The sequence below is a fragment of the Thamnophis sirtalis genome, unplaced genomic scaffold, assembly GCF_051295495.1.
Source record: "Thamnophis sirtalis isolate CommonGarterSnake01/CBP01778 unplaced genomic scaffold, rThaSir2_p1.2 scaffold_3, whole genome shotgun sequence".
In the NCBI taxonomy this organism is placed as follows: domain Eukaryota; kingdom Metazoa; phylum Chordata; class Lepidosauria; order Squamata; family Natricidae; genus Thamnophis; species Thamnophis sirtalis.
In genome coordinates, this window is record NW_028261383.1 from 59,359,752 (window position 1) to 59,387,468 (window position 27,717).

General features: G+C 39.6%; 1 protein-coding gene and 1 long non-coding RNA gene across 2 annotated transcripts; one reads left to right on the forward strand and one right to left on the reverse strand.

Moving 5' to 3' along the window:
- Nucleotides 1-6,575: 6,575 nt before the first annotated feature.
- LOC148047980 (uncharacterized) lies at nucleotides 6,576-7,603 on the forward strand. The gene is made up of 2 exons (XR_015695884.1): nucleotides 6,576-6,785; nucleotides 7,563-7,603. It is a non-coding gene; the product is annotated as an uncharacterized LOC148047980 (long non-coding RNA).
- Nucleotides 7,604-8,977: 1,374 nt separating this feature from the next.
- CCDC174 (coiled-coil domain containing 174) lies at nucleotides 8,978-20,825 on the reverse strand. The gene is made up of 11 exons (XM_087708943.1): nucleotides 20,667-20,825; nucleotides 20,175-20,279; nucleotides 19,605-19,705; nucleotides 18,731-18,789; nucleotides 17,041-17,221; nucleotides 16,693-16,788; nucleotides 15,732-15,868; nucleotides 14,115-14,209; nucleotides 12,233-12,356; nucleotides 11,276-11,428; nucleotides 8,978-9,442 (listed from the first exon to the last, which is right to left on the reverse strand). Exons 1-11 carry the CDS (start codon nucleotides 20,706-20,708, stop codon nucleotides 9,117-9,119), a joined length of 1,419 nt encoding a protein of 472 aa, XP_087565069.1. The 5' UTR covers nucleotides 20,709-20,825; the 3' UTR covers nucleotides 8,978-9,116.
- Nucleotides 20,826-27,717: the final 6,892 nt, after the last annotated feature.

Here is a 27,717-nt window from a genome sequence, read left to right on the forward strand (position 1 = left end):
ATCACCAGTTTATTCATTTCATCATTGATGTAACAACATCTAAATAAGGAGAACAATGTATAAGAAATATTTCTGTGCCGTCACCTTTAGGAATAACATATCATTTCATAAGTGAATGGTGTGCTAATCTGTCTCTTTTAAAATGTGTTCATTCTTTAATATCCTATCTTCAGTATAAAGAATTCAAGAGTACAAAGAAAATTCCCCAAATGGTCTTAGTTGAGTTGAGTTTATTTATAGGCCGCCCTTTTCCCTGAGGGGACTCAGGGCGGCTAACAACTTGTATGGGAGGGGAAGACATACAATAACATAAAAACACAATGTATAATTAAAATCAAGCAACATTCATACAACATTCGGGTGGGGGCGGATTATGGTCTTTACCCCCAGGCCCCCAGGCCTGGCGGTCTTCCTTCCATACTGGGCATATCCAGATTGCTTCGCATCAACCAGAGTGCTCCACATCTTCAAAATATACCATATTGGGAACTACATGGAATTCATTACTTGCTCAGAGATTCAGCATTAGCCAAACTACAATAAGGAGGTTTTAAAGAGGTAAGGATTGGAGTAGAACAGAGTTTTTAAGATATAAAGGAGTGAGTCAGTAAAGTTTTACTAAGAAAAAAACAACCTGAGTATAAGAAGAATTTAGGAAAAGAAGAATGCCATAACTAAGGGATATGTGTTCTGGACAGATGCAAATATCCCGCAGTGTAGGCAAAAACACCCATCTAAACTAACACAGGTTCAGACCAAGATTGATTGTAATCTGGGTACAGAGTAAAAACAAGACCTTTTCATATACAGTTCATTGTTCTGTCCCCAGCATAATATAATAATATTAATTCAGTCAAAAGAATCAGCAATGTTGTGGTGGCTTCTAACAAATGCTGACTTTTTACACTCTTGATTACCAGATCTGGATGGCAAAAATCCAGATGACCATGAGGTGGCAGTAGAGAGTTACGATTGTCAGCAGCTCTTTGCTACTAATGGGCATTACCCAGGCTTGTAGAAACATCTTAGACAAAACTGATTGTAGTAAAGCCTGGAGACTGACTCTTGGGCAAGGAGCTTGAAGAAGAAGATATGCAATGGTTAAGAAAGGAAGTCGCTCCAAGAAATAAAATGCAGTTTTAGAAAGGCCTTAACTCTGCTTACCAAAAGCAGCCCTTTTTCTTTTAATTGCCTTTGTGTTCATAGTGAGAAGTACCAAGAAAGTCCACGTTTAAGTATGACAGATAAATTACCATTGATTTAATTAAGAAATAAAAACTGAAGAATTTTCTTAATTAGAAAGTATATTTTCAACTGGAACTAATAACCTGTCAGTCTAAGCTTTATGTCAGTTGGGTTTCTATGGCAGACTAGAGTTGATCACCTCAGGAGTGAAATGGCTAAATAAATCCAGCCTCCCACCCAGAAATTTCTGCTCTATGGTTAGGGCTCATTTTGTCTAGCCTTTCTAAAGACCCTACATGTGACCATCTGTTCTCTAGACCAGGGGTCCCCAACCCCTGGTCTGTGGATGGGCACCAGTCCACAGCATGCCAACAACTGGCTCACACAAACAAGCGAAGCCCCATCTGCAGGATACAGGCAGCACACAAAACCACTCCCCCTCCGGTCTGCGGAAAAACCTCTCCCCAGAGAACTAATCCCTGGTGCCCAGAAGGCTGAGCACTGTTGCAGTAGAATATCTGAGGACCTAAGCCAATCATTTTTTCCATGTCATGGGACTTGATGTGAAAATAAAGAATAGTGTAGGTAGGATCATGTGTGTGCACAGCTCAGTGGACCAAACTCATACAGCAAATAGTGGCAAGCGTGTGCATACGCAGGCAATAGAAGTAGAAACAAATCATTCATGGTGCCCAAAGACACTTTAGGATAAGTGTTGTGGCCCAGCAGGAGCCGTTAGAGCTGCAAACAGGCTCCGATAGCGAGGGACCCTATGAGTCGGCTCTGGAAGATGTGGAGGACCCTGGACAGGGTTCAGGCTCCGAGCAGGGACCAGAGGGGCTGGTTGGCCACCAAGAGGCGCCAGAGGCATGGAGCAGTGGTGAAAGCCAAAGAGAGTTTGTCCCTGATGTCAAGCCCTGGAGCAGTGGGGAGGAGCTAAGGGAGTTGGTCCCGGATGCCAGGCAAAGAAGGGCAGATAAGCGCCGACAACAACTACGCAGATACAGAAGATAATTGGGGCCAGGTGGTTGTGATTAAGCTCCTCCCAAGAAAGTTTATAAGAAGAGACTTTGGGAGGAGGCTTTTTGCAGGACACAACTATTATACTAAAGCTGGAGAAGCTCTTGTGTGTATTTCTTATCTGTGGAAGTCTGGGTTGCTGCCAAAGTCTTGTCGGTGTGTTAATTTACTGTGAATAAATTGTCTAGCAGTAATCTTGTGTCGGCATGACTCACCGTACGGACAGAGGTCAGAACAGATAACTATCTATAAACTGAGCACAACTCACTTTAAATGTCTTGAATCACATTCCAAAAGCAATTGCTTGGATACCCCTTTTCAATGCTGTGGAGAGGATACACAATGCTAGAAAGAAACTTTAGATGAATTAGTTCCAAGATCACATCTGCTAAAAGGACGAAATGAGGGAACTTTAAATGTTTCAGTCATCCATATGGACTAACACAGAACTAAGAATCACAGTGACTCAGTGACTGAAAGATGTAGATGACCTTTGCTCCAGCAGTTTGAGTGGTGGAGTGAGTACCCATCACTTGCCTCAGTTTCTGCCCACCTAGCATTTCAAAAACATCATACATGCAAGTAGATTACTAGGTACCACTTCAGTGGAAATGCGGCAGCGTTTTTGCGGACAGTGGGACCCTACTAGTGCAGGATCTGCCCAGATACGATGCCATTGGTGGTGAGAGAAGCCCTAGATGATGCTCCTGTGGTACACACTCTGGGATAGCGTGCAAGCACAAACTAAACACTTTGGCAGCCAAATAACTACAGTACTTTGTATTAACACTCTAGTCTCCTGGCTAATTGTAACATTGCCATATGCTAAATAAATAATCACTGATTATTTGATACCAATAAGGAACATAACAGAATAACCAGCAGACACAATGGGATCATCTGTTCTTTTCAGCTTCTATAACAAGAGCAGGGATAGTTGCATTTTCAACTGTGTGCTTTTAGAAGATTAAGCAAGAGGAGAAGCATTCACCCACACAAGGGTCGTAGTCAACAAAATAGTCAATGAAAACAAACCTAAGGAAAATCTCCAGGATTTCACATTAAATCTGAAATTTCAGTGAAGGAGACTTTGAATTATTTACCTGTTATGAGAATGATGTTTGAATAATCACAGCATTAGGCAGGTGATATGGCAGCATCTTGCATTCCATATGCCAGTATTCATTCTTCTGTCATAATAGCAGAGAACCTTATCATTCTAGTGTGAGGGGAGAAAATATTCATTGGAAGGTTGCAGGTAATAAGCCTAGGAGTGAGCTTGCAGGCTAGGACCTGTGGTTGGGACCCGGTGGAATATTGTCTCCCCTGAGAACTGGCCATTCTCTTGTAGGAAGGTTGCGCCCTCGGTTTGGTCCGGGTCGTGCCTGAGGAGTAGTGTGGAAGCTCCCCATTAGCCATGAGGCGGTACTGGGAAGTGTTCAGTGTTGATTTGTTCCATTTATTTAAAAATGTTTATTTGCCTTGTTTTTATTTGCCCTTGGGTTTTTAAAATCTTCCCTGTTTGCCTTGGCAGCAAATTGTACCTGTTTTATTTTGGCCTTGGCCTTGTTCCTCCCCTTTTTGAATTTTATTTGGCCTCAGCCTTTCTGGAGTTGCACTTTGCATATTAATTTTATGTGTCTATATTGCGATTGTATATGTGTTTGGTCTTGCTGCTGTTGTTACCCCTGCAACTTTGTTGGGGTTTTTAAGACACTGTATGTATGTGTTTGCATTGATATAGTGAAGTGTTTCTTGTTATTGTATGAGCTGGCTGGGTCCTTATTCACCCTGCCTTTTCTTCCTTGGTGGTCATGTGTATGCGTGGGTTTTGTGCTTGTCACATTAATACTGCTGAGTGTGTTTCTTTCTATGGCTCCTGTGATGAGATTTCTGAACATGTGCCTCTGGATTATTTTGCTACAACTTTTCTCGTGATGAAGGCTATGCCTCAATGTACTTGGAGCATGCCTCTGTCAGAGTCCTTTTTGCCTTTTCTCATTATCTATCATCTCTCTGTTGATTCCCTTACTTAATTGGAGAAAACTTAACCTTGCTGTTAGGAGTGAGTTTTCCATTCCTTCTTTTCTCTGAATTACTATTTTTCATCCTGGGTGATTTTCCTTCAGCACTATGATTAAATTTACCTGACCCTGTTTTCCTTTCATGCCGCCCCTTTTTCAGGTAGATAAGGGTCAGCTTGTTTGCTGGAAGGAAGCGATGTTTTACTTCTTGTGCCTGCTACCTTCCCCATAGATAAGGGTCGGCTCTCTTGCAGAGGTGGCACATCTTTTTCCTTAATTTTTCTTTAGGAAGGAATTGATCTTTTCCATACATAACAGTGGTGGGTTGCAGGTGGTACGCCCCGGTACAGGCATACTGGAGCCTGCCTGGAGCACCGGGTACGACTCCGGTACGGTGCTCCGGAGGGCCCACCTACCCGCACTCCTTACCTGTCTTTAAAGTCTTTGGCACTTCCGTGCATGCGGATCACCTGCGCGACGCTCCATTGAGCAGCTGGTGCATCGCGGAGGCTCGTGGAGACATCGCTGGATGGCAAGATACATGCGCGTGCTGCACACGTCCATGTGGATGGCGCCAGGCCCGTTCCAACCATACCAGTTGAAGCGGGATCTGGAACCCACCACCAATACATAAGGACTGCCTCTGTTGGCAGGATTCAATTGCCTTCCATTTCCCTGAGATGGCTGGTTCCCTCGGCTGTCTTAGTGGAGGAAAACCAAAAGAAAAAAAGAAGAAATGAAACCTAATGCAGAGTACCTTTCCTTAGACCAACAAGCACATACTGATACGAATGCACTGAGGGCTCTCTGCAAAAAGAGGAAGTCACTGCAAAAAGTCTGCAAAAAGATGGGAATATGTGAAAAAAGGTATAAAAATGAAGGCTTGTGATCATGTCAACGCCGTTGATGGTAGCTGCTCCTCACTGGACATAGCTGCTACCTCCGACCCGTGTTTCAACTCGAAACTATAAGTACAGTCTTACTGAAGTACTAATGCAAATCTCTGGCATTTTTCATGTTTGAACTAACTATGAAAAAATAAACTTTTGATTCAAAGCTGAATTGTGGTTGCATGTTTTGCATCTCTATTTTTAGTATTTCAAATTTTATAACACTAAGTTGGTTGGTTGGTTGGTTTATTTTTTTGGTACAGAGTTTTCATCACCTGAAGGCTAGTTAGGGTTCATATGGTTTTATGGTGAAAATGAAGAATTGGTTTTGGAACTTCTATCAGCCGTTTCTAGCACATGGGGCAGTCTCCCTGCTGCTTCAAATTAAAATTAGAGATAAATGCAAAGGCGTGCAGCATCATTATGGCTGGGTATATGCAATTCAGATAGCCATAAGGCTTTCATTAATGTGAATGTGTTTTCAAACTCTTTCCACCTAATGGAGTGACTACTCAACCAGCCATCTGGGGGGAAAATCCAGAGGTAGCATTTGTTGAGCCTGTACTTTAGTGATGAGGGCAGAGTGTATGTGCAAATAGCTTTCTTTTCATTCTACAATCCCCTCTGAAACAGTACTTTTTTGGTTTCCCATGCTCTAATGAAATCCTAATGGAAGATATCATGTAGAGTGTCGTCCCATTGAGGTTGGGGGGGGGGGGGAGGTTGGCAGCAGCCCTGCTGTTACTACTAAAGAGGAATTATGTCCTTGAGGAATTCTTGAAATTTATTGTTCCTCATAAATTTGGTGGAGAATTTCCAGGGAACATTTGTGCCCAGTAGACACGTACTTTGAATGATAAGTTTCAGACTGTTTACCAGTATCTTTGGGTGATAAGGCAGGGAATAAAAGAATTGCTTAAAATAGCAATAGTAGTAGCATTTATATACCACTCCACAGTGCCTTTACAGCACTCTCTGAGTGGTTTACAAAGTCAGCATATTGCCTCAACAATCTGGGTCCTCATTTTACCAACCTCAGAAGGATGGAAGACTGAGTCAACCTTTAGCTGGTCAGGATCGATCTCCTGGCTGTGGGCAGAGTTTGCCTGCAATATGACATTCTAACTACTGTGCCACCAAGACTCATAAAATCTTGGAAAGCTAGCACCGGTCAGGTTAGATACATTTCAGGTTAAGATTGATGTCCCAACACAGTATAGGAGAGGTGTCTCCAACCTTGGCAACTTTAAAGCTTGTGGACATCAACTCCCAGAATTGGGAGGCTGGCTGAGGAATTCTGGGAGTTGAAGTCCACAAGTCTTAAAGTTGCTAAAGTTGGAGACCCCTGGCATAGGATAGCTCCATCTGTATAAAAATAGTTTGGGAAAATGCTGTAAAAAGACAGAAGTGCACATTTTGCATGCTGACAATCTAAAACATTTCTACGTAGGTTAAGACTGTGAAGAACTTCTGCTGATGAATTTCACCTACCACAAGACCTCTCTGCAAATAATGTGTGAGTTTCAAGTGAGTCTTGGTTCCTGGCAACTACACAAACAAGAACCTGCAGTTTTCTTGACACCATTTTTCAGGAGTGATTTTCTTTTGCCTCTTTCCTAGCGTAGAGAAAGAATGAATAGCCCCAAATCAACTGGCTGCCTTCCAGGTAAAAATAGAATTTAAGTTTCCTCACTTTTAATCCCTTATCAATTATTATCTAATCCCTCACTGGAAAAGGACTCACTGGAGAAGAGCCTAATGCTAGGAAAGATTGAGGGCAAAAAAAGAGGACAACAGAGAACAAGGTGGCTGGCTGGAGTCACTGAAGCATTTAAGCAGTGAGCTTAAATGGACTCCAGAGGATGGTAGAGGACCGGAATGCCTGGATGAATGTTGTCCATGGGTCACAATGGGTTGGACACGACTTCACAACTAATAAATCCCTTATCTTACTGTTCTTAAAAATAAATTCCCCCCATGGATAATAGCTACTCTAAATTATTAAAATTCCACATAAGATGATAATTTAAAAAAAACACCATTCTATTTTGTGGATATTCAATGATTATAAGCAGCTTGTGCCACCTACTGGACAATTTTGAAGAATGCCATGTTTAACAGATGACAAAAGGAATTGTACTTAACTGACTTTGTTCCTGAAGAAAAATGTGAGACAAGTTTCCTATTAAAATCTTGCATTCTATACTTCACCAATAACAATTTAGTTTACTCTCACTTTTGAAGATAGACATTTTTAATTACAGTAACTGTCGTAAATAAAAATCAGGCAAGGCATTAGCTTTGTTGATGGTTTATTTCTTAAAGCCAGTACAAGTTTATTAACTCATTTTTTTCCCTAAGGAGCACATTACTGAAGAAATAGCATTTTACTTCCTTACTTCAAGGCATCTCATTAAATAATACAACTTTTTATCTTTTGTAGAAAAAATGGAACCTTCAAAACTGGAAAACACATCACCAAACCAGAGGACATTTAAATATGCACTTAAGTAACACAAAATTAATTTAGAATAATGGGCTGCTCTGTAATAATAATCTGGAAGGTCAACAAAACTAATCCGTGAATGTTAAACTTGTTTAACATTGGAAGAATTTCAAAGAACTGGAGAAAAAAATTGGAATTTTGTTATTATATATGTTGACATCAGCAAGACTATTGTATGCGCAGAAATGGAAGGACACTTCGATTCCTACTATGGAAGAATGGTTGCAGAAATTGATGGAGTTGGCTGAAATAGCAAAACTGACTACCTTGACTAAAGAAAAGAACAGAAGTACTTTTGTTTCCACATGGAAACCGCTTCTAAACTTTGTGCTTGATGTGGAAAAGAATAAAACTTTGATTTTGTATTTTACAGATTAGATTGATTATAGAAATGACTTGTTCATACTATGAACAAGAAAAAAGTTGGAAAAGCAAAAAGTGTGATCTGTAGTTAATGCCTTATTCTACTGTAACAGTCAGAAGTCAATGCTTTTTCTTTCCCTATCCTTCATCACTTTTCTTCCCCCTCATTGTCCTCTTAGTTGCTTTTGTATTTTACAATACCTTATAACTTAATTTAAAAATGTGATATAAAAAACACTGGAAGAATTTCAGACAACTGATGGAAAATAAAGAGAAATCAAAAATTGCCATTTAAAGGAATTCTGTTTATAGCATGTCATATGTGAATGTTTGATTATAAAGAATATACACAGAAGGAATGCCCGTAACAAAAATATATCACATATAGTAGGATTTAAACTTACTTTCTTAAAAGAGGAAATCTGAGGAAATATAATCCATATCAGAAATGGCTTCCATCTGAAATTTTTCAGCTCCTGCAGTCTTTTAGTACCGACAGGTTAAATGAAAAAAAAAACTGATGGTGGTATGGGACCCCATGGAGTGTCATGGTTATGTTGTTAGACCAAGACTGTGGAGAATCATGCTCATTCTTAGTATCAAGAGCTTACCAGTCACTCTCAGCACAATCTATTGACAAAGATGTCATTAGGAAAAATTGAAGGATATCTTGAGTTTAGAATATGAATTTAGCAAATTAAATGTTAATAACCCCCTTTCAAAATGATGACACTTTTTAACCCAGTACCTTCCAGTGTTCCTTCTGAGCTTTACATGTTAAAAAAAATGCAGTCCTAAGCTGCAAAGGTTGCTCTGCTTGACTCCCAAATAACTGGACAAATGGTGAAGGATGTGTAGTGTAAGTCTTCTCTGTAGCTCTAGCATAGCTTTTTTTCATTAATTAAATGAGGATTATTATTAAAATGGTAAAACCTGATCGTATCCAAGCTTTGGTGTACCTAAAGAAATGAAATTCCAGACAAAGACAGTATCTTTGAAGTGAATTCTTTAATACTAGAAGTGATAGGGGAGAAGGGAACTGCAGGAAAGTTCCCCTACTCACTGAAACTATCCTTAATTTGTTTTAATCATTGGGGAACAAATTGTTTTCCTAACGGCATACGACGTTCATGTGACTTGCTTATAGTAGGAGAGCATATCATCCAAACTTTGGTAAGCCGGTTCTTGGTTTGACGTCCTCATCTCAGGTGCCTGAGTGGGTATGAAGTCATTGTTCCATGAGTTATTGTGAGTCTCCGCTGATGTAGATGGCAGGTTGCCTGTAAAACTGTCTTCTGTACTTACATAGGAGGATTTAGATTTGCTCCGATTTTGATTATTCCAATCGTAAAATTTATTTTGATTGTTAAAGTAAGCAGAAGGTGGTGCAAACTCTGGATCTCTTTCGTTCCTGAGTTCATTCTGCTTCTTTGACCAAAGTCCAAAAGTGAATTCTATTAATGGGAAGAGAAAGAAATGTCAAGTTCAGCTTGCTTTTCCATATTTAATTCAACTCAAGCTCTATGAAACTTTATAAAAGAATAGAATAGATAACAGTTGGAAGGGACTTTGGAAGTCTTCTAGTCCAAACCCATCTAGGCAGGAAACCCTATACAACTTCAGACAAATTGCTATCTAACATCATCTTAAAGACTTCCAGTATTGGAGCATTCACAACTTCTGGAGGCAAGCTGTTCCACTGATTAATTGTTCTGTCAGGAAATTTCTCCTCAGTTCTAAGTTGCTTCTCTCCTTGATTAGTTTTCACCCATTGCTTCTTGTCCTGCCCTCAGGTGCCTTGGAGAATAGTTTGACTCCCTCTTCTTTGTGGCAGTCCCTGAGATATTGGAACACTGCTATCATGTCACCCCTAGTCCTTCTTTTCATCAAGCTAGACATACCCAATTCCAGCAACCGTTCTTCATATGGTTTAGTCTCCAGTCCCCTAATTGTCTTTGTTGCTCTTCTCTGCACTTTTTCTAGAGTCTCCACAGCTTTTCTACACCGTGGTAACCAAAATTGAATGCAGTATTCCAAGTGTGGCCTTGCCTAGGCATTATAAAGTGGTATTAACACTTCATGTGATCTTGATTCTATCCCTCCGTTTATGCAGCCTAGAACTGTGTTGGCTTTTTTGGCAGCTGCTGCACACTTCTGGCTCATATTTAAATGGTTCCACTAGGACTCCAAGATCCCTCTCACAGTTACTACTATTGAGCAAGGTACCACCTATACTGTACCTGTGCATTTTGTTTTTGTTGCCTAGTAAAAGGATTACTTCTTTTTTAAAAAAAACCTTATAACAACAACCTGTTTTACTTCTGTTTAGGAAATCCCATTTTGCTTACCTTAATAGAATCTTTAAAAAAAAATTAACCGCTCACCCACGTTATTCACATTGGGTGCCATCTACAATACAAATGGTCCTCAACTTACGATCACAAATGGGCCCAAAATGTATGTTTCTAAGTGAGAAATGTGTTAAGTGATTTTTGTCCCCATTTTTCTGATCTTTCTTGCCACAGTTATTAAGCGAATCCCTGCACTTGTTAAGTTAGTAACAAAGTTATTAATTGAATCTGGCTTCCCCATTGACTTTGCTTGTCAGAAAGTGGCAAAAAATAGCCACAAGACCCTGGGACACACAACCGTGAACCAATTGTCAGCATCCAAATGTAAATCACGTGACCATGGGGATGCTGCAATGACCGTATCTACGTCACTTTTTTTAGGGCTGTTGTAACTTCAAATAGTCACTAAAGAGTTGTTGCCAAGGTCTACCTCTATCATTTAGTAATCTGTGGAAGGCTGTGAAAGAGAAGCAGTTTACATGCAGCTGTAACCTTTCCATTATGTCTGGATGAACAGACTTATTTTTCTGTATTATGTTGGGATGTGGGAATTTCTCACCTGAAATGCTGGTGACACAACCAGAGTTTAAGTTAAGAATGAGGAAGTTCTGCTTAGTCATGGGTTGTAACACGTTAAGAGAATTACAGAACTTCCATCTTGTTTATGGATTACAGAAAGTTGGCAAACTTTAAAACTTAAAACTGTTGGAAAACTTTAAAACTTAAAACTGTCTCAATACCACCTCCCCTCCAAATCAAGGGAAAAAACCAATGTTGAAATCATTATGTTGGTGTGTGACAAAGCACTATCAGGGTTTTTTGGGGAATTTAAAAGTTAGTGCTGGGGGTTCCATGAGTCAAACTACCATGGCTTGAACTAAAGGATTCTTGACATGCTGACAATCCAGAACATTTGTATACACTGCAGCTTCCTACCTTTGCCTCTATCCCATTCACGAACATAGGGCACACCCGGCTTTGTATCTCTCCTCTCCTGAATGATAACTTCTACTTTTCTACTTTCTGTAGAAACTCTGGGAAGTTCAACGGGCTTGCTTGAAGGTAGGACTGGTATTGCTTCTTCCTCCTCTGTTATGAAGAACAACATATAGATTTTAGGCACCGCATACAATAAATGGATGTGATATGATATTGCAGTACTTTATGATATTGTACAGTAAGTGTATTTATGGAATGATTTCCTCACAGTTAACATGTCACTGAGATATTAACTGTTGCCTCCTCAAAAAAAAAAGTTATTACAAAGTAAGCTACAAGCTGTAAATAAATAAATAAATCCCTACATTTCAGTGGATACCAGAAAGCAGAACAAAGGTTATGACTGGCAACAGAGCCTATAATGACTGTATTGTAATATAGTTGAAGCAACAAGCAATAAGAAAAATATTTCATACTCTTCCTTTCATCAATTTCGCCAGCTTTTCAAAACTTTATCAGTAATAAAAATATTAGTGGGGAACATAAACCATCCAAATTGATGTAATAAAAGCATAATTTTCTGAATATCTGAAAAATTATTTTGGAGTTTATGAACAGAGGCCGCTGTGGATTATTGCTATGTCTGAACTAGAAAAATCAAATCTGGTCCTAAACCACCATCCTGCTTCTTTAATGCACGTGCATGAAGAATGGTTGGTGATTGTATCATAATAGCACTATTGTGTATTGCATAGCTTCACTGAAATCACAATATGACTTCCTCCAAAACTGCAACTCTTTTCCGGTTGAGACTGTGAAACCATTAGAAATAAATTACAATACAGTATAGTCAAATTGGTGGTTGTTAGTGAATAAGAGAGATATTGTCCTCTAATCAAATATGTAAATCTTCCAAAACTGCTTTTAAATTTAAAGAAAATAATTCAAAATTACCTCCATTTTCCTTCGTATCGCCATCTTTTAAGCGCTTTTTCGCTCGAATTTTAGACAACCTGGCTTCCAAATTGGCTTTACGTTTTTCCTTTAAATGTTCACGCTTTGCTCTCTGACCGATGGTCTGGAGAAGGGCAACACAATAGAAATTCATTTCCTCTTCAAATGTTCACAGATAATATTTCTTTTAACACTTTTCTGCCATACTTTTGAGATTCAAGCTTTAATTTTACCATTACTATGATGTAACTAAACTATATTTCCTGGGTAAACAAACCAATTGCATTGGATGGCATTTTTCACTGCATCAACATAACTGACAAGCATTTCTTAAAAAAGAAATTAATACAGTATTTCAATAACAAAGATGTGATATTTTAATACTATAATTTATTCCCATACTTAGGTTTAAGCATCAAACTGTTATCAATTTTTTAAAATTGAATTCTTTAGTACTGAACTTATTATGCATATTAGATGTACTATACATGTTCTATAGGGGTTATCGTGATGTCTGCAGTGCTACTAGTTGATTCAACCACAACTACTGCTGTTTACAGGTAGTCCTTGACTTACAACAGTGATTGTTCAAAGCTACATCATCACTGAAAAGTGACTTATGAGCATTTTTCACACAGCCACTGCAGCATCCCCATGGTCACATGATCAAAATTCAGATGCTTGGCAAGTGACTCATTTACTTTTCCAGTGTCCAGGGGTCATGTGATGACAAGCAATGTCAATGGGGAAATCAGATTCACTTACCACCTGTGTTACTAACTTACCGACTTCAGTGACTTAACAATTGTGGCAAGAAAAGTCATAAAATGGGGCAAAACTCAACGTAACAAATGTTTTGCTTAGCAGCAGAAATGTTGGGCTTAATTGTGGTTGTAAGTTGAAGACTACCTGTAATTAGGTTGAAACTTTGAGGGAATTTTTTCCCCTCAATAATCCAGATGATTTCCCATCAACGAAGGTAATAGAAGCATGAAAAACTGGAGGGAGATTTATTGTATTTTTTGGAGTATGAGACACACCTCCCCCCCCCCCAAAGAGCATGGAAATGTTGATGTGTCTTATACACCGAATATAGCCATTTTTGGCCTCCTGAAGCCCCGCCCCCACATCCCATTTTTGCAAAAAGTGGGCAGAAAATGAGTTATTTTCGCACAAGTGGAGTGTTTTTGCCTTCCCCCAGCCCCCCAAAGCACTCTGCAGGCTTCAGCAGGGCAGGGGGAAGAAAAAAAAATGCCTCAGTTTTTGCAAAAAAACCTGGCCCATTTTCCATCCATTTTTTGCAAAAACTGAGACATTTTTGCCTCCCCCCAGCCCTGCTGAAGCCTGCAGATTGCTCCTGGGGGGGGGGGGGGAGACAAAAATATTTTTTTCTTACTTACCTCTTGGAAATCTTGGTGCATCTTATACACCGGTATGTCTTATAGTCCAAAAAATACAGTTGATTTCCTTCCAAATAAACCTATTTGGGTCTCTCCTGTTTTGCCCATATTATTGAACAGCCATTTTAAAAGCGGGAGAATCATAATACCTCCCTTCTGCAATTCAGAGCGCAAGTCTATAAATGCCTTCCCTGGTCCATCAGCTACCAAATGTGGCTCTTGGATGGGGGGGGGGGGGGACACCACTTCTTTATGTTATTCAGAGACCCAGTTCACCAAGAATAGAGGACACAAGCATCTGAGAAAGGCTCCAGTATTTCACAGTGTACGTTTAGGGATGGAGAACATACTGCTCTACAAATTATGTTGAATTACAATTACCAACAGCCTAGTCAACATGTCCATTACTGAGGGATGCTGGGGATGCACATTTCAGAACATCAGGAAATTTCCCACACTTGGTAGACTGTTAAACATCGTACCTGTTCTCTTAGCATTTCTAAAGTGTCCATTTGTTTTTTTCTCAAAGTCTGCTCACGGGCAAAGGCAAAGTAACCAACACCAAGTTGTCGGGCCTCTGAAAGAAAGAAATTTTGTATCATATTAAGAGTTCATCATACACTGTATATGTCTTCAGACAACACTGGCTCCCTTGACTTAGATGAGCACCGCACCCTAGAGTCAGACATGACTGAATAGGGAACCTTTATGTTTTAGACAGACTTGTATTGGCCCACATTTATCATTCCTCAAGTCCTGCCATAACTATGAAAACCAGCTCAGTGACTTTGGGCTAGCCACTCTCTCTCAGTCCAACACACCTCAGAGAGTGGTGGTTGTGATAAAAATGGGAGGAGGAGGGTATGTTGAATATGTTCATCACTTTGTAAAAATTATAAACAAACAAACAAACAAATCATAGTAACTTACAACATTGAAACTTTAACCTTTTACCTTTGTATTTGCATCTTCTGTTTTTAGTTGCTCCTTAGAGTGAGACTTAGGACTTCTATTCTTTGATTAAGCACAGAGTAGAGGGCAATAGACTTATCGAGAATACAAATTTGACTAGCCCCCTAAACTTGCTACAGGTAATCCTTGAGTTACAACTGCCACTGGGTCTGGGATTGCCGTTGCTAAGTGCTGTGGTGATAAAGCATGATATCACGAGACCACAATGCTTAGCAATGACAATCCAGGCAGTCCCAGTTACCACCATAACTTAAAAGATTTGGGTTGTTAAGTGGGAAGAAAAGGCAGACCCAGATGAAAAGTGCAGGAGTGGGTAGGGGAGCCCAGGAGCAGGCCATGTGTGAGTTGAAAGAGGGTGGGGGTGGAGTGATGAGGAAAGCTGAGGAGAGCAGAGGGGTGTGTATGAATGCATAGAGGACAGAGGAGAAGGAGGATGCTGATGGGTGAGAGCAAAGATAGGTCAGGGAAGACTTACCCAAGTGACCTGTGATCTTCCCTGCCAGCTTCCCTATTGATTTTGCTTGTGGGAAGCTGTCAGAAAAGGTCACAAATCGTGACTGGATGATTGTGGGACGCTGCAATGTTAGTATGAACTGGTTGCCAAGTGCCTAAATTTCATTCATTGACTGTGGGGGATCCTGCAAGACAGGAACTTCGAGAACCAATCACAAGTCTCTTTGTTCAGTGCGGTCATAACTTCAGTCATTGAACAAATGGTCGTAACTTGAGGACTACATGTATTTTTTTCCCTCCAGTTTTTTGGGCAAAATTTTCAGAAATGGTTGCTATGGTCTTCTTCCAAGAACTGAGAGAGAGGAGCTGGCCCAAATCACCCAGCTGGCTTTGTGCATAAGATGGGATTAGAACTCACAAATCTCCCAGTTTCTTGGCTGGTGCCTTTAAACCAGGACACCAAACTATTTTTTCCACTAAAGAGTGGAATAGGGTAGTTTTATATATAAAACTCTAATTACAAAGAGTGATTAATATAACAGCCCAACAAGTCTGCATCGGAACTATCATTCTTTATAAAAACCTATTTTAACCAAGTAAAAGAGAAATTTAGCTTGACGTAAAATTGTGTGATATTTTTCAAATCAGATTTGAATCATAAAAAGTCAGCCTACCATTTTCTCGAATATCTTCATAATGAATTGGCCCCATAGGTTTATTCAGCGCTTCTTCTTCTTCTCTTTCCCATTCCTGTCGCTGAAGCTCTCTTCTCATGTCTTCTGACTGTAGAGTCTTTTTTTCATTCCCTGGCCTACATGAATAATTAAAAAAAAACATTAAGAATTGGAAAGTGGGATATGAGAGAACATCCTAAACTTTATAGCTGTTCCCCAATATTGAGTCTTACAGAACAGAATAGATCCCAATAGTCTTGGTTTGCATAATACTGTGTAGGTGTGAAACAATTAAAAGAACACTCAACTAATTTTAGTTAGGCAAAATATTTTTTTAGAAATAAAAATGCCATTACTGAAAATATAAATCTATGGAGATATGTTCCTTCCAGTCCTCAACAAGCACAGGCTTGTAAAACTGTATTCTTTAATGTGTTTACAGTATTACAATTGTATTACAATGCATATGACTTTGGATAACATTCAGTATATAATCATCTGTTGATAGAATAACATGAGCAGACCACATTCTGCCTTACTACTGCCCATATTTACCTCAAAAACCTATTCTGGAGGATTAAAAGTTGCTTAAGCAAGTTTTTGGAATATACAGACGGCTACAGAAAGAGGAACAAAGTGAAATCCCACCTCAAGTGTATTTTCACAGATTTATATGTCTCCCTGTGTGTGATCAGAAGCTAACATGTGATTGCAGTCAAAAGAGAGGCTTATTTTTGGATTTAGCAAAGTCCCCTCATTTAAGTCAACATTGTAAAGGCACAAATAGCATAGTTAACACAAAGGATTTCAGATATAGACTAGTTTACTACAAAGACTACAAAACTATTACCTCTGGTAAGAGAAGAAAACCATATCATTTTAGCATCCATTTCTGTCTCTCTTCCCTATAAAATTGGGTGGTTGTTTTTTTACATAAGTGTTTTTCTACAATAAAGTTTACCTCTCATCCTGGTTCAGTTTATCCCTTTCTAGCAAAAAGGGCAAATCTTTCTTCATACATCTTCTTGAACGGCCTAAATAATCCACATATTCAACCCTACAATGAAAAACAAAATTAACTTTGATGAGTAAATTAATTTCAAATTTTTCAAAAGCATAACAATTTAACATGATTATTTCTGTCAAATAGAATAACAAGCAGACTAGTTGAGCTTATAAATTAACTTCCAAGGACTAGCAGTGCAAATATATTATAATGAAGATACAATATAAACTGAAGTCAGATTATTTCATTTGATTTCAGTGGTTATGCAATACAAAATAGTGCTATTATGATACAATCACCAACCATTCTTCATCTGGGTTCTGTGGCGGTGGGATCTCTGCTTCGGATAATCTCTCTCCTTCCCCATTTTCATCCCCCATTGCTTTTCTGGCAGTTTCACTGGCACATAGTTCTTGTACTTCTCTCCGTTTGTCAATTATCTTCTGAGTGAAATCCACAAGATATAACTCTTCAGTTTCTTCATCTATGACGATGAAAACCAATTTTAATGACAAGTCTACTGAACCCGCAAGCAACGGCACAGCAGCAATGAAGCAACTACAAATTTGTCCATTTTGAATACCATGAAAATCATGGATCCTGGATACATTCTGTAAGTTAAGCTGATTTGATCTACCTTGATTCAATAATTGTTGCCCTATGATGGATGCAATATTTTGCCCAGTTAAAGGTTACATAGAACTTTTACTTATATAACGTCATTAATGAGACATATCTAGTTGAGCATATAAGTACCTGATTCATAAATGATTTTAACATACTTTTATCTTAGATACAGCAATGTCAAGTTTTAACACCAAATAAAAAGTTCCTAAATTATCCTTTTCCAGTTGTTGCTGTTGCTTTACAGAAAGGTAATACAAATATAATTCTTGAGAGAATCCAATGCCACACAAAAAAATTTTTCACACACTTATTCCTTCTCCTAATCCTTGTTTTTTTGGAGGCCCCTTCCAATCTTCTGGAGCACATTTTGAGATTACAATGACTACGAACACACGTAAGAGCCATGCATATCTAGAAATTTCCTATTGCACTATTTCCGGAATAGAACTTCTGAATGTACTTGAAAGGAGGCATATGGGCTAGAACTAGGTAATCCCCAACCCACTTGTCCTCATTGCTTTAAAATGAACTGTTTAATAAAAATTTGTCACGTTAGCGTGCCTTCAGCCAATGGAAAAGAATGCCAAATTTATTCGGGACCTAAGAGACATTCAAGCAATGCTGAAACAGAAACATTGTATTCTATGACAACATGGAGGATTACCACGGGGGGGGGGGGAGCCCTTTTTGCTAAGTACAATTGAATTAGCACTTCTGCACAATTAAAGAAGTAGAGGAAAATGGAATATTTCAAACTATAAAGAACGTTGAGTATGTAATGAATTGAGCCTGAACTGTTGAGAAAAGTGACTATATGATGCTCATGGAAAAATGTTTTTCTCCCAAAGTTATCATCTGTTATGCCATTATCCACTGTTGCTTGGCTGGAATGGAACCCCCACAAAGAAAAAGCCACCAGTACTGGCCAAGTTCTTTGCAGGAAGAGGACAAAGGCATCTACTTTGACAAATGGCAGCAGCAGTACTTGTCTACAGCAGTACTTTTCAACCTCAGCAGCTTTTAAGATGTGTGGACTTCAGTTCCCAGAATTCCCTAGCCATTGATCTTCAGAAGTAGAAACATAAGCTTTCTCTTTAGGCACTGCAGTTTTCCAGAACTTAATGTTAAAGTAACTTAGAACAAATTTTTCCCACTGTTTTATATCATCATCAGGGACAAAATTAGTTATTTCAGTAAGGAAGGTTATGACAGCTGCATACACATCATACGCTTTTACTGCTTCCTTAGACGTGCCTATTTTGAAATAAGAATTACTGAGTGCTTATTACTAGTAACAGCATTTTACAGTAAAGTCTTTATCAAAAAATGTTTCACATAAAATCCTAAGAAAACTAAAGGTATTCACCTGGAAAATCTCCCTTAGTCATTTTTTCATACAGATGTGCTTTCTCTTCCAGTTTTTGCCTAAAAACAGTAACACACCATTTTTATTAATTAAATTTCTTAACTGCCCATCCCCCTTTTCATTATTATTTCATAGCAGTGAATTTTTGTCATACAAAATATGAGACAATATACCGGTAACTAAAGACCACTATATGCTGTCAAGATTGCCTTCTCTCGAAGTAGTTTTTAAAGGCCATGTTTTCATTCTTGGGAACATGACCGAAGCATCATATGTGTGCCTGTACATTCTCTACATGCTCAAAAGATATGCACACTTTTGATAATGGTTCAGAATGATTGTCTGGAAGTAATTTTGAAAATAAATTCAGCAATGAATGCTTCCCAAAATGCTCTACAATTTATCAAAATTTACTATGAAAAGCAGCATTGCTAACATTGTTTAAAACCATATTCAATGACTGGGGATGGGGATGGGACCTGGTCCCTTGCATATGTATTTTCATTTGATCACAGACACTATCTTGTTCCTTTCTCTCTATAATACCATTACTGCTAACGAAATTACAGCTAAATGCCCTCATAATAGCATAGCTATCTAGTCATTATCAAGTCTTACCTAATATCTAGTTTAAAAAGAGTGTCTTCAAGATTTTCCAAATGCTAAGAGAAAAAGGGGCATTTCTTTGGGTTCTTTCTCCTTTTGGGGGGACAGGGTCTACCTTGATGCTCTTATCAGCATATTCTGGATAGGTTCATAATGTAGCACAATCCTACATCATATTTTTAGGATTTATAGATAAGCTACATCCTATTTTCTTTATAATCTTATTTACAATATTTAGTAAAGTCTGCTTTTCTTAGAAATGAAACACCTTGATTTATCTAGCGTTTGCTGCTCCTCTATCTTCTGCTCAACGTCTTTTTCAGCTCGATCTGAAACCCCTTTGTTCTGCTTAGTCCAAATGGTTGGTTTCTGTAATAATAAATTTTCAAACAAGTTATTTGGCTATTTTTTACTCTAACTCACAGATGACCTACAGAGCTTTTACAATTTGCATCAAAAAACAGAATTGAAATAAATGTTGTATGTTAGTGCAAAAAACAAAGCTGAATATATTATTTATGGTAGGCATAAAATAAAACAAAAGATAGGGCCAAGAATAAATTACCTATTTCATTTAGAATGTGGTTTTATTTAGTGAATGTGGATAGAATACAAAACCAGTACAAAAAATATAATGAATTGGTTTAATCATGTAATCTCTGAGTCCCCCCAGGGAAAAGGGCGGCATACAAATAAAGCATCTCAATCTGGTTTAATCATGTAGGAAGAATGACTGAAGGAAACATATGAAGGAGGAGTGAATGCATTTAGAATAACGGGAGGACTAAGAATATTATGCTTGAATCCCTAAACAAAGATTAATACTTAAACTCTGTACCTTATTTACTGTTTTGGGCTTAACATAGACTCCGGCATCTTTCAGAAGTTTCTCTTTCTTGAATTCTTCCTGTTTTCGGAATAGTTCAGCTTTCAAATCTACCAGCTAGAATAGGAATAACGAAAGGAGAAAAAACAAAACAAACCTTTAGACAACGGACTCTGAACGTTTTTAAGAAGAGAGGAGGTGGGGAAGGAGGGTAGAAAACCAAGATTTAATTAATGCAAGATTTGCGGTGTAGACATTACAAACAATAAGCGTCTTAAAACATTACACCTCCGTAGTTCCCTTTTCACTTTGGAGGGGAAAAAACAATCTCTAAAGACGAGAGATAAACTATTACCCTGGGGAACGATGGCCCTTTTATGACTTGTGGACTCCCAGAATTCCTGAGCCACCATGGTGGCTCATAAAAGGGAGTCATTGTTCCCCACCTCTGCCCTAAAACGACAATCGCTCGGAAATGCCGCCAGTTTCCCCTTTGCTGCTTACCGAACTAAGTGTTATATCCAGAGGCTTTTTTTTCCGGTCCATAATTCTCCGGGAACGGGGAGCCGTTCGCCAGCAGGCCCACCGCAAAGCAGGAAGAGTCACAGCCAAACGAAGATTTCGATCGCTCGAAAAACAAGACTCTCCAGCACCACTTCCGGCTTCAAGACGTAAAGCAAAACTAAGCTCTCAACTTCCGGTGGCGTTACTGCATATCACGACAGTACCCGATTTGGAACGAAAGGAGGAGCCGTATTACGGCCTAGGGTTGACACCCACCCCCCTCCGCTTCTCCCGTGAATTCTTTGGCGGCAAATCCCATCATTAATCAGGACCTTGGAGGTCATCTAGGGGTGACGTGATAGCAGTATTCCAGTATTTGAGGGGCTGCCACAAAGAAGAGGAGAGTCAGCTTATTCTCCAAAGCACCGGAGGGCAGGACAGGAAACGATGGATGGAAACTAATCAAGGAGAGAATTAAGAAGAAACGTCCTAACAGTGAGGACAATTAACCAGTGGAATAGCTTGCCTTCAGACATTGTAGGTGCTTCATCACTGGAGGTTTTTAAGAAGAATCACTGGACAGTCACTTATCTGAAAAAGTATAGTTCTTGTTTGAGCAAGGGGCTGGACTAGAAGACCACCAATGTCCCTTCCAGATTCCATTCTATTTTATTCTATTCATTTTTTTTTTGCTGCAATTGGAAAGTACTTTGTCACTGGCTTAGTCCTGGATGTTTTCTGATTTTCTAGCCTATCCTCTAATTCCGGGATTACTTAGTGGTCTCCCATCCAGGTACTTTCAGCTGTTTAGTTTTTTTCCCAATATGAGCCAAGGCTATTAATTATGGTCCACTGCTGACAATATTTCCACTTGGAAATAATTCCCATTTGTATCAATGGCCCTGGTATGACAAGCTGCGAATTGCAGTATTTATGTCTCAAACATTTGTTTTTTTGTTTACTGCTGAGTTCTATAAATTTTGTCCTGGGTCTAATGATCCAAAAAAAGATTGGGCTAGGGCTACTATATTTGAGTTACAGAAATAGATATGTATCTCTCTCTTGCCCTCTTGTAGTCCTGAATTTTGTGGCTCAGAAATGGTACGCTCAATAAAGTTCAAAGTATAAATCACATTCAGACTTTTTGCAAACCTGGTGCCTTCTAAGTGTGCAGGACAGAACTGGCTCCGAAATAATCATTTTCTCTTGCTTCTGCACCCCAAATCCTTCTAACATCCATGGGTGGCAAAATATGAGGGAGAGAACTTGTGGAGTGGTGAGGAATGGCACCTTTGTTGCCAGTTCTCCAGTCCTACAGTTATATTGTCTGTGGGTCTGCCAGAAATTGGCAACGTCACAGACATTATCCATTCCACCACCTGTGCCCTCCCTCCACTTCTGTATGGAAAAGATCTTTCTTCTGCTTCCTTATCAAATCAGAATGTGTTGGAACTGTGGTCAGCATAATATTCGGCCAGCTCTGGATGACACCTTGTGCTATGTGGAAAAGCTTAGTGAGTGGCTACTAAGCAAGCTGTTTTTCTTCCTATAAAACTTTTTTTCTTTTGGGAGCATTTTTAAAAATCTTTTATTTTCTTCTTGACCCTTTGTGGTGTTATTTCGCCTATATATGGCTTGATACTTAGCAAACTTTTTTGATACAATTGCAGTGATCTCCATCTTGAAGCTTTTCTAGTGTATTGCACCACACCATACATATCCCAGAATTCCCAACCCTGGAAAATATGGACTGTGTAGTCCAATAGAATTAAAGTGTGCCACCATTGGAAGCCTGCTATAAATTTGATGAATGTATTTCTATGGGAATGTAGAGATACTTCTCTCAGAATTCTGTTTACCTTTCAGAAAGCTATATCATTTAAGTATCATATCATCCTTTTAGCACTATTATAGAGATTACAGGATGCGATGGCTCAGGGGCTAAGTGGCTGAGCTTGTCGATCAGAAGGTCGGCAGTTCAGCAGTTCAAATCCCTAGCGTAGTGTAATGGGATGAACACCCATTTCTTGTCCAGCTTCTGCCAACCTAGTAGTTCAAAAGCAGGTAAAAATGCAAGTAGAAAACTAGGGACCACTTTTGTGGGAAGATAACAGTGCACCTTCGGCATTGAGTCATGCTGGCCACATGACCATGGAGACGTCTTTGGACAGCGTTGGCTCTTTGGCTTAGAAACGGAGATGATCACTGCCCCTAGAGCCGGAAACTACTAGTATGCATGTGTGGGGCAATCTTTACCTATAGAAATAAAGAATAGCAAGCAAAATATAACACAGAATATTGTACTCATTCACATATGATCCCTTCAGGGTATTCCTTTATTTTTCCTCTTTTTCCGTTCTTCTACCAAGAGAAGTTTCTATTTTATTTTTTCAGATTGATTCTGTGAACTGCTGTACTAGCTGATAACTCACACTGGATTGTAATTAAAAGTTCACTGTACCCTTAATGGCTGTGTTGAGATGCAGCTTGAATCCTTAAGGAGTAGTTCTCAAAAGCACTGCAATGCTGGTGTTTTCCTGCAGCAGAGCTTCATAACACTTGGGCTTTAAAAAAGGCTTCAAAAGACTAGCCTGGATTAAAAAAAAAACCTCTGGTAGACAACTTTCAGGTGTTTCTAGATAATCTGATGTCCTTCTTAGTAATATAAGATTGAAGTGCTGGGTCAGTTCAAAGGTTTGCAGAAACAGCAGCAATCAATCATATATCCTTCACAAACCTACAAGGAAATCACATCCTGTGACAAAGAAAAATCCTGGTGATTTCATGGATACATCCATGCAGTTTCTTTAGCAGGAGTAGGGAACATCTCCCAGGATTTTTTATTTTTTTTATTTTACATTTGAGTCTAGCTCACATCCACATAGGAGGAAAGATTAACCACAGCTTGATGGAGATACAGACGTGTTGACTTTAGCATTCTATTATTCAGCCACCCAGAGCCTAGCTGGCTTTTCAGATCTTGGAGTCAATATCTGTCCAAAGATCCATCACTTGAGAAGATGCTTCCAAAGTATTTGAAGCTGTTTATGTTTGTCAGCTGAGCCGCAGTGGCACAGTGGTTAGAATTCAGTACAGCAGGCTACCACTCCAAACTTGATTGCAGAAAATACTATTTCAGTAACAGAGTTGTCAATGTGTGGAATGGACTACCTGACACTGTGGTTTCTTCCCCAAGCCCCCAAAACTTTAACCTTAGACTGTCTACTGTCGACCTCACCCAATTCCTAAGAAGTCTAAGGGGCGTGCATAAGCGCACCAGTGTGCCTACTGTTCCTGTCTTAATATTCCCTTGTATTCATATACATTTCATTTATTCATAATCATGTTTATACTTATATCTGTTATCTAGTTCATGCTTGACAAAATAAAATAAATAAAAATAAAATAAATACTTCTGCTGATCACCAGCTGCCAGCAGTTTGGCAGATTGAATCTCAACAGGCTCAAGGTTGACCAACCTTCCATCCTTCTGAGGTGGATAAAATGAGGACCCAGATTGTTGGGTGAGATAGGCTGATTCTGAAAACTGCTTAGAGAGGATGAGTTGGTTGCTGACAGGGATTATCCAAATTGTCTGCTCCAGATCTGCTTACAAATAGAAACTGTCTTCATCTTGACTTACAAGACAATGGCGATATACCCGTACTTGGTGAAAGGAAAGTGAAACGCCATAATACATTCATTTATTCTAGTGAGTAGAGATGTCATTCAGCAGAGCAGTTTTGATTGGAAAAAATACTCTCTGAATTCTGTTATCAATCTCTGGGTTTCTTTCTCCAAAAGAACCTATGTCCACTCACTGCTTCCTGTAGTGAACCATCATCAGCAAGCTCAGTCTCACTAAATGCAGTGATGACAATGTGTTAATGATGAATTTCATCTGTTATGGGTGCTGCTGTGATGACAGGCATGCCTCCTTCAATATCCAAGAAAGAAAAATCTCCACTCCATTTGAATAAAGATAAAGTACTTTTACTAGATATAAATTGAAAGCAGCAAAAAGGAAAGCAAGATCTGAGCTAAAAAGGCGCGAACAAGTACATATCAAATGATTGCCCATCCCCCACCCTCCAATTACCCCACCCCAGTGTCCAATCTGCAACTCCCTAAGGTGGGGTGCATCTTCAAAGGGCCTCATCAGGTTGGTATGCGAGATGGTTGGCCTTGACCAAGTCCAAACATCAACCATCCACATGCGCAGAGGATGGTGAGAACAAAACTCCCTTTACCAGTACCATGCCCCCACCCCTGTTTCTATGGCAGCCGATAGCAAGCAAGCGAAGCAGAGGCTGGCATATGAGTTCAGCCCTTGACACCTTGTCTCTATCCAGCAAGATGATAACAGTTCTGGGCTCTGAAAATGAGTTTTCTTTGATTTGTATTTCCTGGTGCATGTTGACTGCTAAGGAGATGATCCACCAATCAGCTAATCAGATGCTTTGGGACAGGCAATGTTTTCTATCCCCCTCCCTCATCTGAGGGTGGGCAGTACTACCCTAAAAAGAAAAGCTACCTGGTCACCCTGGATGGTTCTGGATATCTCTGCTACCCAAGAGACAGATTAACAGATTAATAGAGTTGGAAGGGACCTTATAGGCTTACAGACAAATGGCAGTCTAGTCTCTTCTTGAAAGTATAAAGTGATGAAGCTCCCACAACTTCCGAATGCTAACTGTTCCATTGGTTGATTGTTCTCCGTGTCAGAAAGTTACTCCTTATTTCTAGGTTGAATAGTACCGATACAAATAACCACCAGGCCAAAGGCCACATGTTGTATAGGTTTGTGACTGCAACCGCCAGTAGCTCCTTTATATTATGAGCAACAAGGACTGTCAGAATGTCATTCAGCATCAGCAGACTGCAAGACCTAGGTCAAGTCCAGTGTTTTCAAGATGAATGAAAAAATATCCATCAATATACTGCTTGTGGAAACCTGTTCTGAAAAAGGAATCCAGTTTAAAGAAATCATCGTGCCGGCTGCAACAACTTTACTTGAACTGAAAACCCAGGTGCCTGAGGTCACTTTCATCTGTTGCTTCATTTCTATCACCAGAGGATCTGATAAATTAAGTTTGGACTGAGATGAATCATCCAACTGAAAGTTGGAATTTGAGGTAGAATAGCTATTGCACAGGGCAATCCCACTTGCTGAGCAGAAGAGACCTAAACTCACTGGCATGGACAATTGCTACAGCTGGAGATCTCACCTGCTACAGTGGATGACCAGGATGTCTTAATGAGTTGTGCTTATGCTGCTTATGCTTTTTCACAGTAACTGCTGGCCCTGCCTTTTTGACTGCTGGACCATTGAACAGTCTTCATTCAGTCTGCCAAGGCCAGACTTTACATTCTGGAACAGACAATTCCCCACCTCACAGAGGGTTGAAGACCTATCAGCTACCCCACCTCATTTGGTTTGAATGCCAAGATGGTTTAGCAAGGTATGGCCGCTGCACGTGGCATAGCTACTTAGAGTAGGGGTGTCAAACTGGATTTCATTGAGGGGTGTGTCAGGGTTGTGTTTGGCCTTGGGGGGGGTCAGTGGGGGCATGGCCAGTTTGACGTCACATGTCGGGCACGCCTGTGGTGGCTTGAGCACTCTGCCATTGAAAACAGGCTCCTGAGCTTTGTTTTTTTGCTGTGACGGCCTTCTGCAATCCTCTGCCAGCGAAAACGGAGCTTCACAAGCCGGGGCACTGTTTCCAGGGCAGTCCTGTGGGCCAGATCCAGCCCCCAGGCCTTGAGTTTGATACCTCTATAGGCAACAACTAAGTACCAAGTGGGGACCAAAAGTCAAAAAGAACATCACAAGTCCCTCCACAAAAGTCTTACCCCTCCTTGGACACCCAATATAGGCTAATAAAATATTGATCTTATAAACAAGTGAAAAAAATGGTGCTGTTAGCGATTTTTCAAAATAAAGTAGCTGCCGACTTGAATGTTATATTTTTAGCAGAGACCACTAGCTGCAAAGCAAACCTGTTATTTCTGATAGCCACGAGCCATTTAGGAATAATCAATTTAGTGTTTCAATGTGCTATTTTTGCTGTTAGTGAAGAAACACCAAGTTGCATTCATATCCCTATATGGAAGTTCTATTTAAGAGCAAATTGAAAGTTGTTTACTGTTTTCTGGGATTATAAAAGATTTGTCAGAAGGGATTTGAAATATCAGAGTCATTTGGATCTGGAATGTGACAAAAAAATTGGTATCTTAATTTCTCAAGAAATTAATTTTCCTTTCTTCTTCTTGGGGATGATGGAGGCATCGCTAATTTAGAACAAGCAATTTAAAGAAATATTTTTAGCAAACTATAATTTGCTGGAACAAATGCCTACTATTCTGAGAACAATATATGCCACAACATGTCTAAGAGAGAGAAAAATCCTAAAAATAGGCCATCTCTAAAGCCCAAACAGAATAAATGTTTATGTGTATAAGTAAATATTTAAACCTAATGAACAATCCAGTCAACAAGTATCTTGGGAAGGAGGTATGCTTCACAAAAACATTTATTACATTTATCTTATTAATTAAATGGCTCTTGTCCCTGGGCTTGGGTGTCAGCCAGAGGTGATATTCAGCCAGTTCTCTCCGGTTCTCCCGAACTAGTAGTGGTGGCTGCGGGAGGCTCCGTCCATCCATCCTGACGTAATGCATGAGCACTGTGGATGCACAGAAGGCGGTGCGCATGCGGAGATGCAGTGTGTGCAAGCAAAATACACACACACACATTTGCAAACCGGTAGGGAAGGTAAGTGAATCCTACTGCTGGTGCCAGCCCTCCACATTTGGAAACCAAAGAAACACAATCTAACACATTGATTACAAATAATAATCATAATAACAGAAATTTATAAGTTGGAATGCGCTTCCCCTCTCCCTTCCTTTATCTTTGTGAGAACTCACATTTTCAAATTTCTTTTCTCCCCTGGATTTCTTTTATCTGGCCATTGTCAGGATCGTGGCTCTTCTTCCTTGAGGTTATTCCTTCTGCCAATTATATTGGGCCAGACTTGATTCTAAACTA

Excerpts from the sequence above, each read along its gene's own strand:
- CCDC174 (XM_087708943.1), bottom strand. The coding sequence starts at position 20,708 with ATGGACCGGAAAAAAAAGCCTCTGGATATAACACTTAGTTCG. Across the intron at positions 19,706-20,174 it reads AGCCCAAAACAGTAAATAAG|AAACCAACCATTTGGACTAA; the intron begins GTACAGAGTTTA and ends TTATTATTACAG. Across the intron at positions 15,869-16,692 it reads AAACTGAACCAGGATGAGAG|GCCAGGGAATGAAAAAAAGA; the intron begins GTAAACTTTATT and ends TTATTCATGTAG.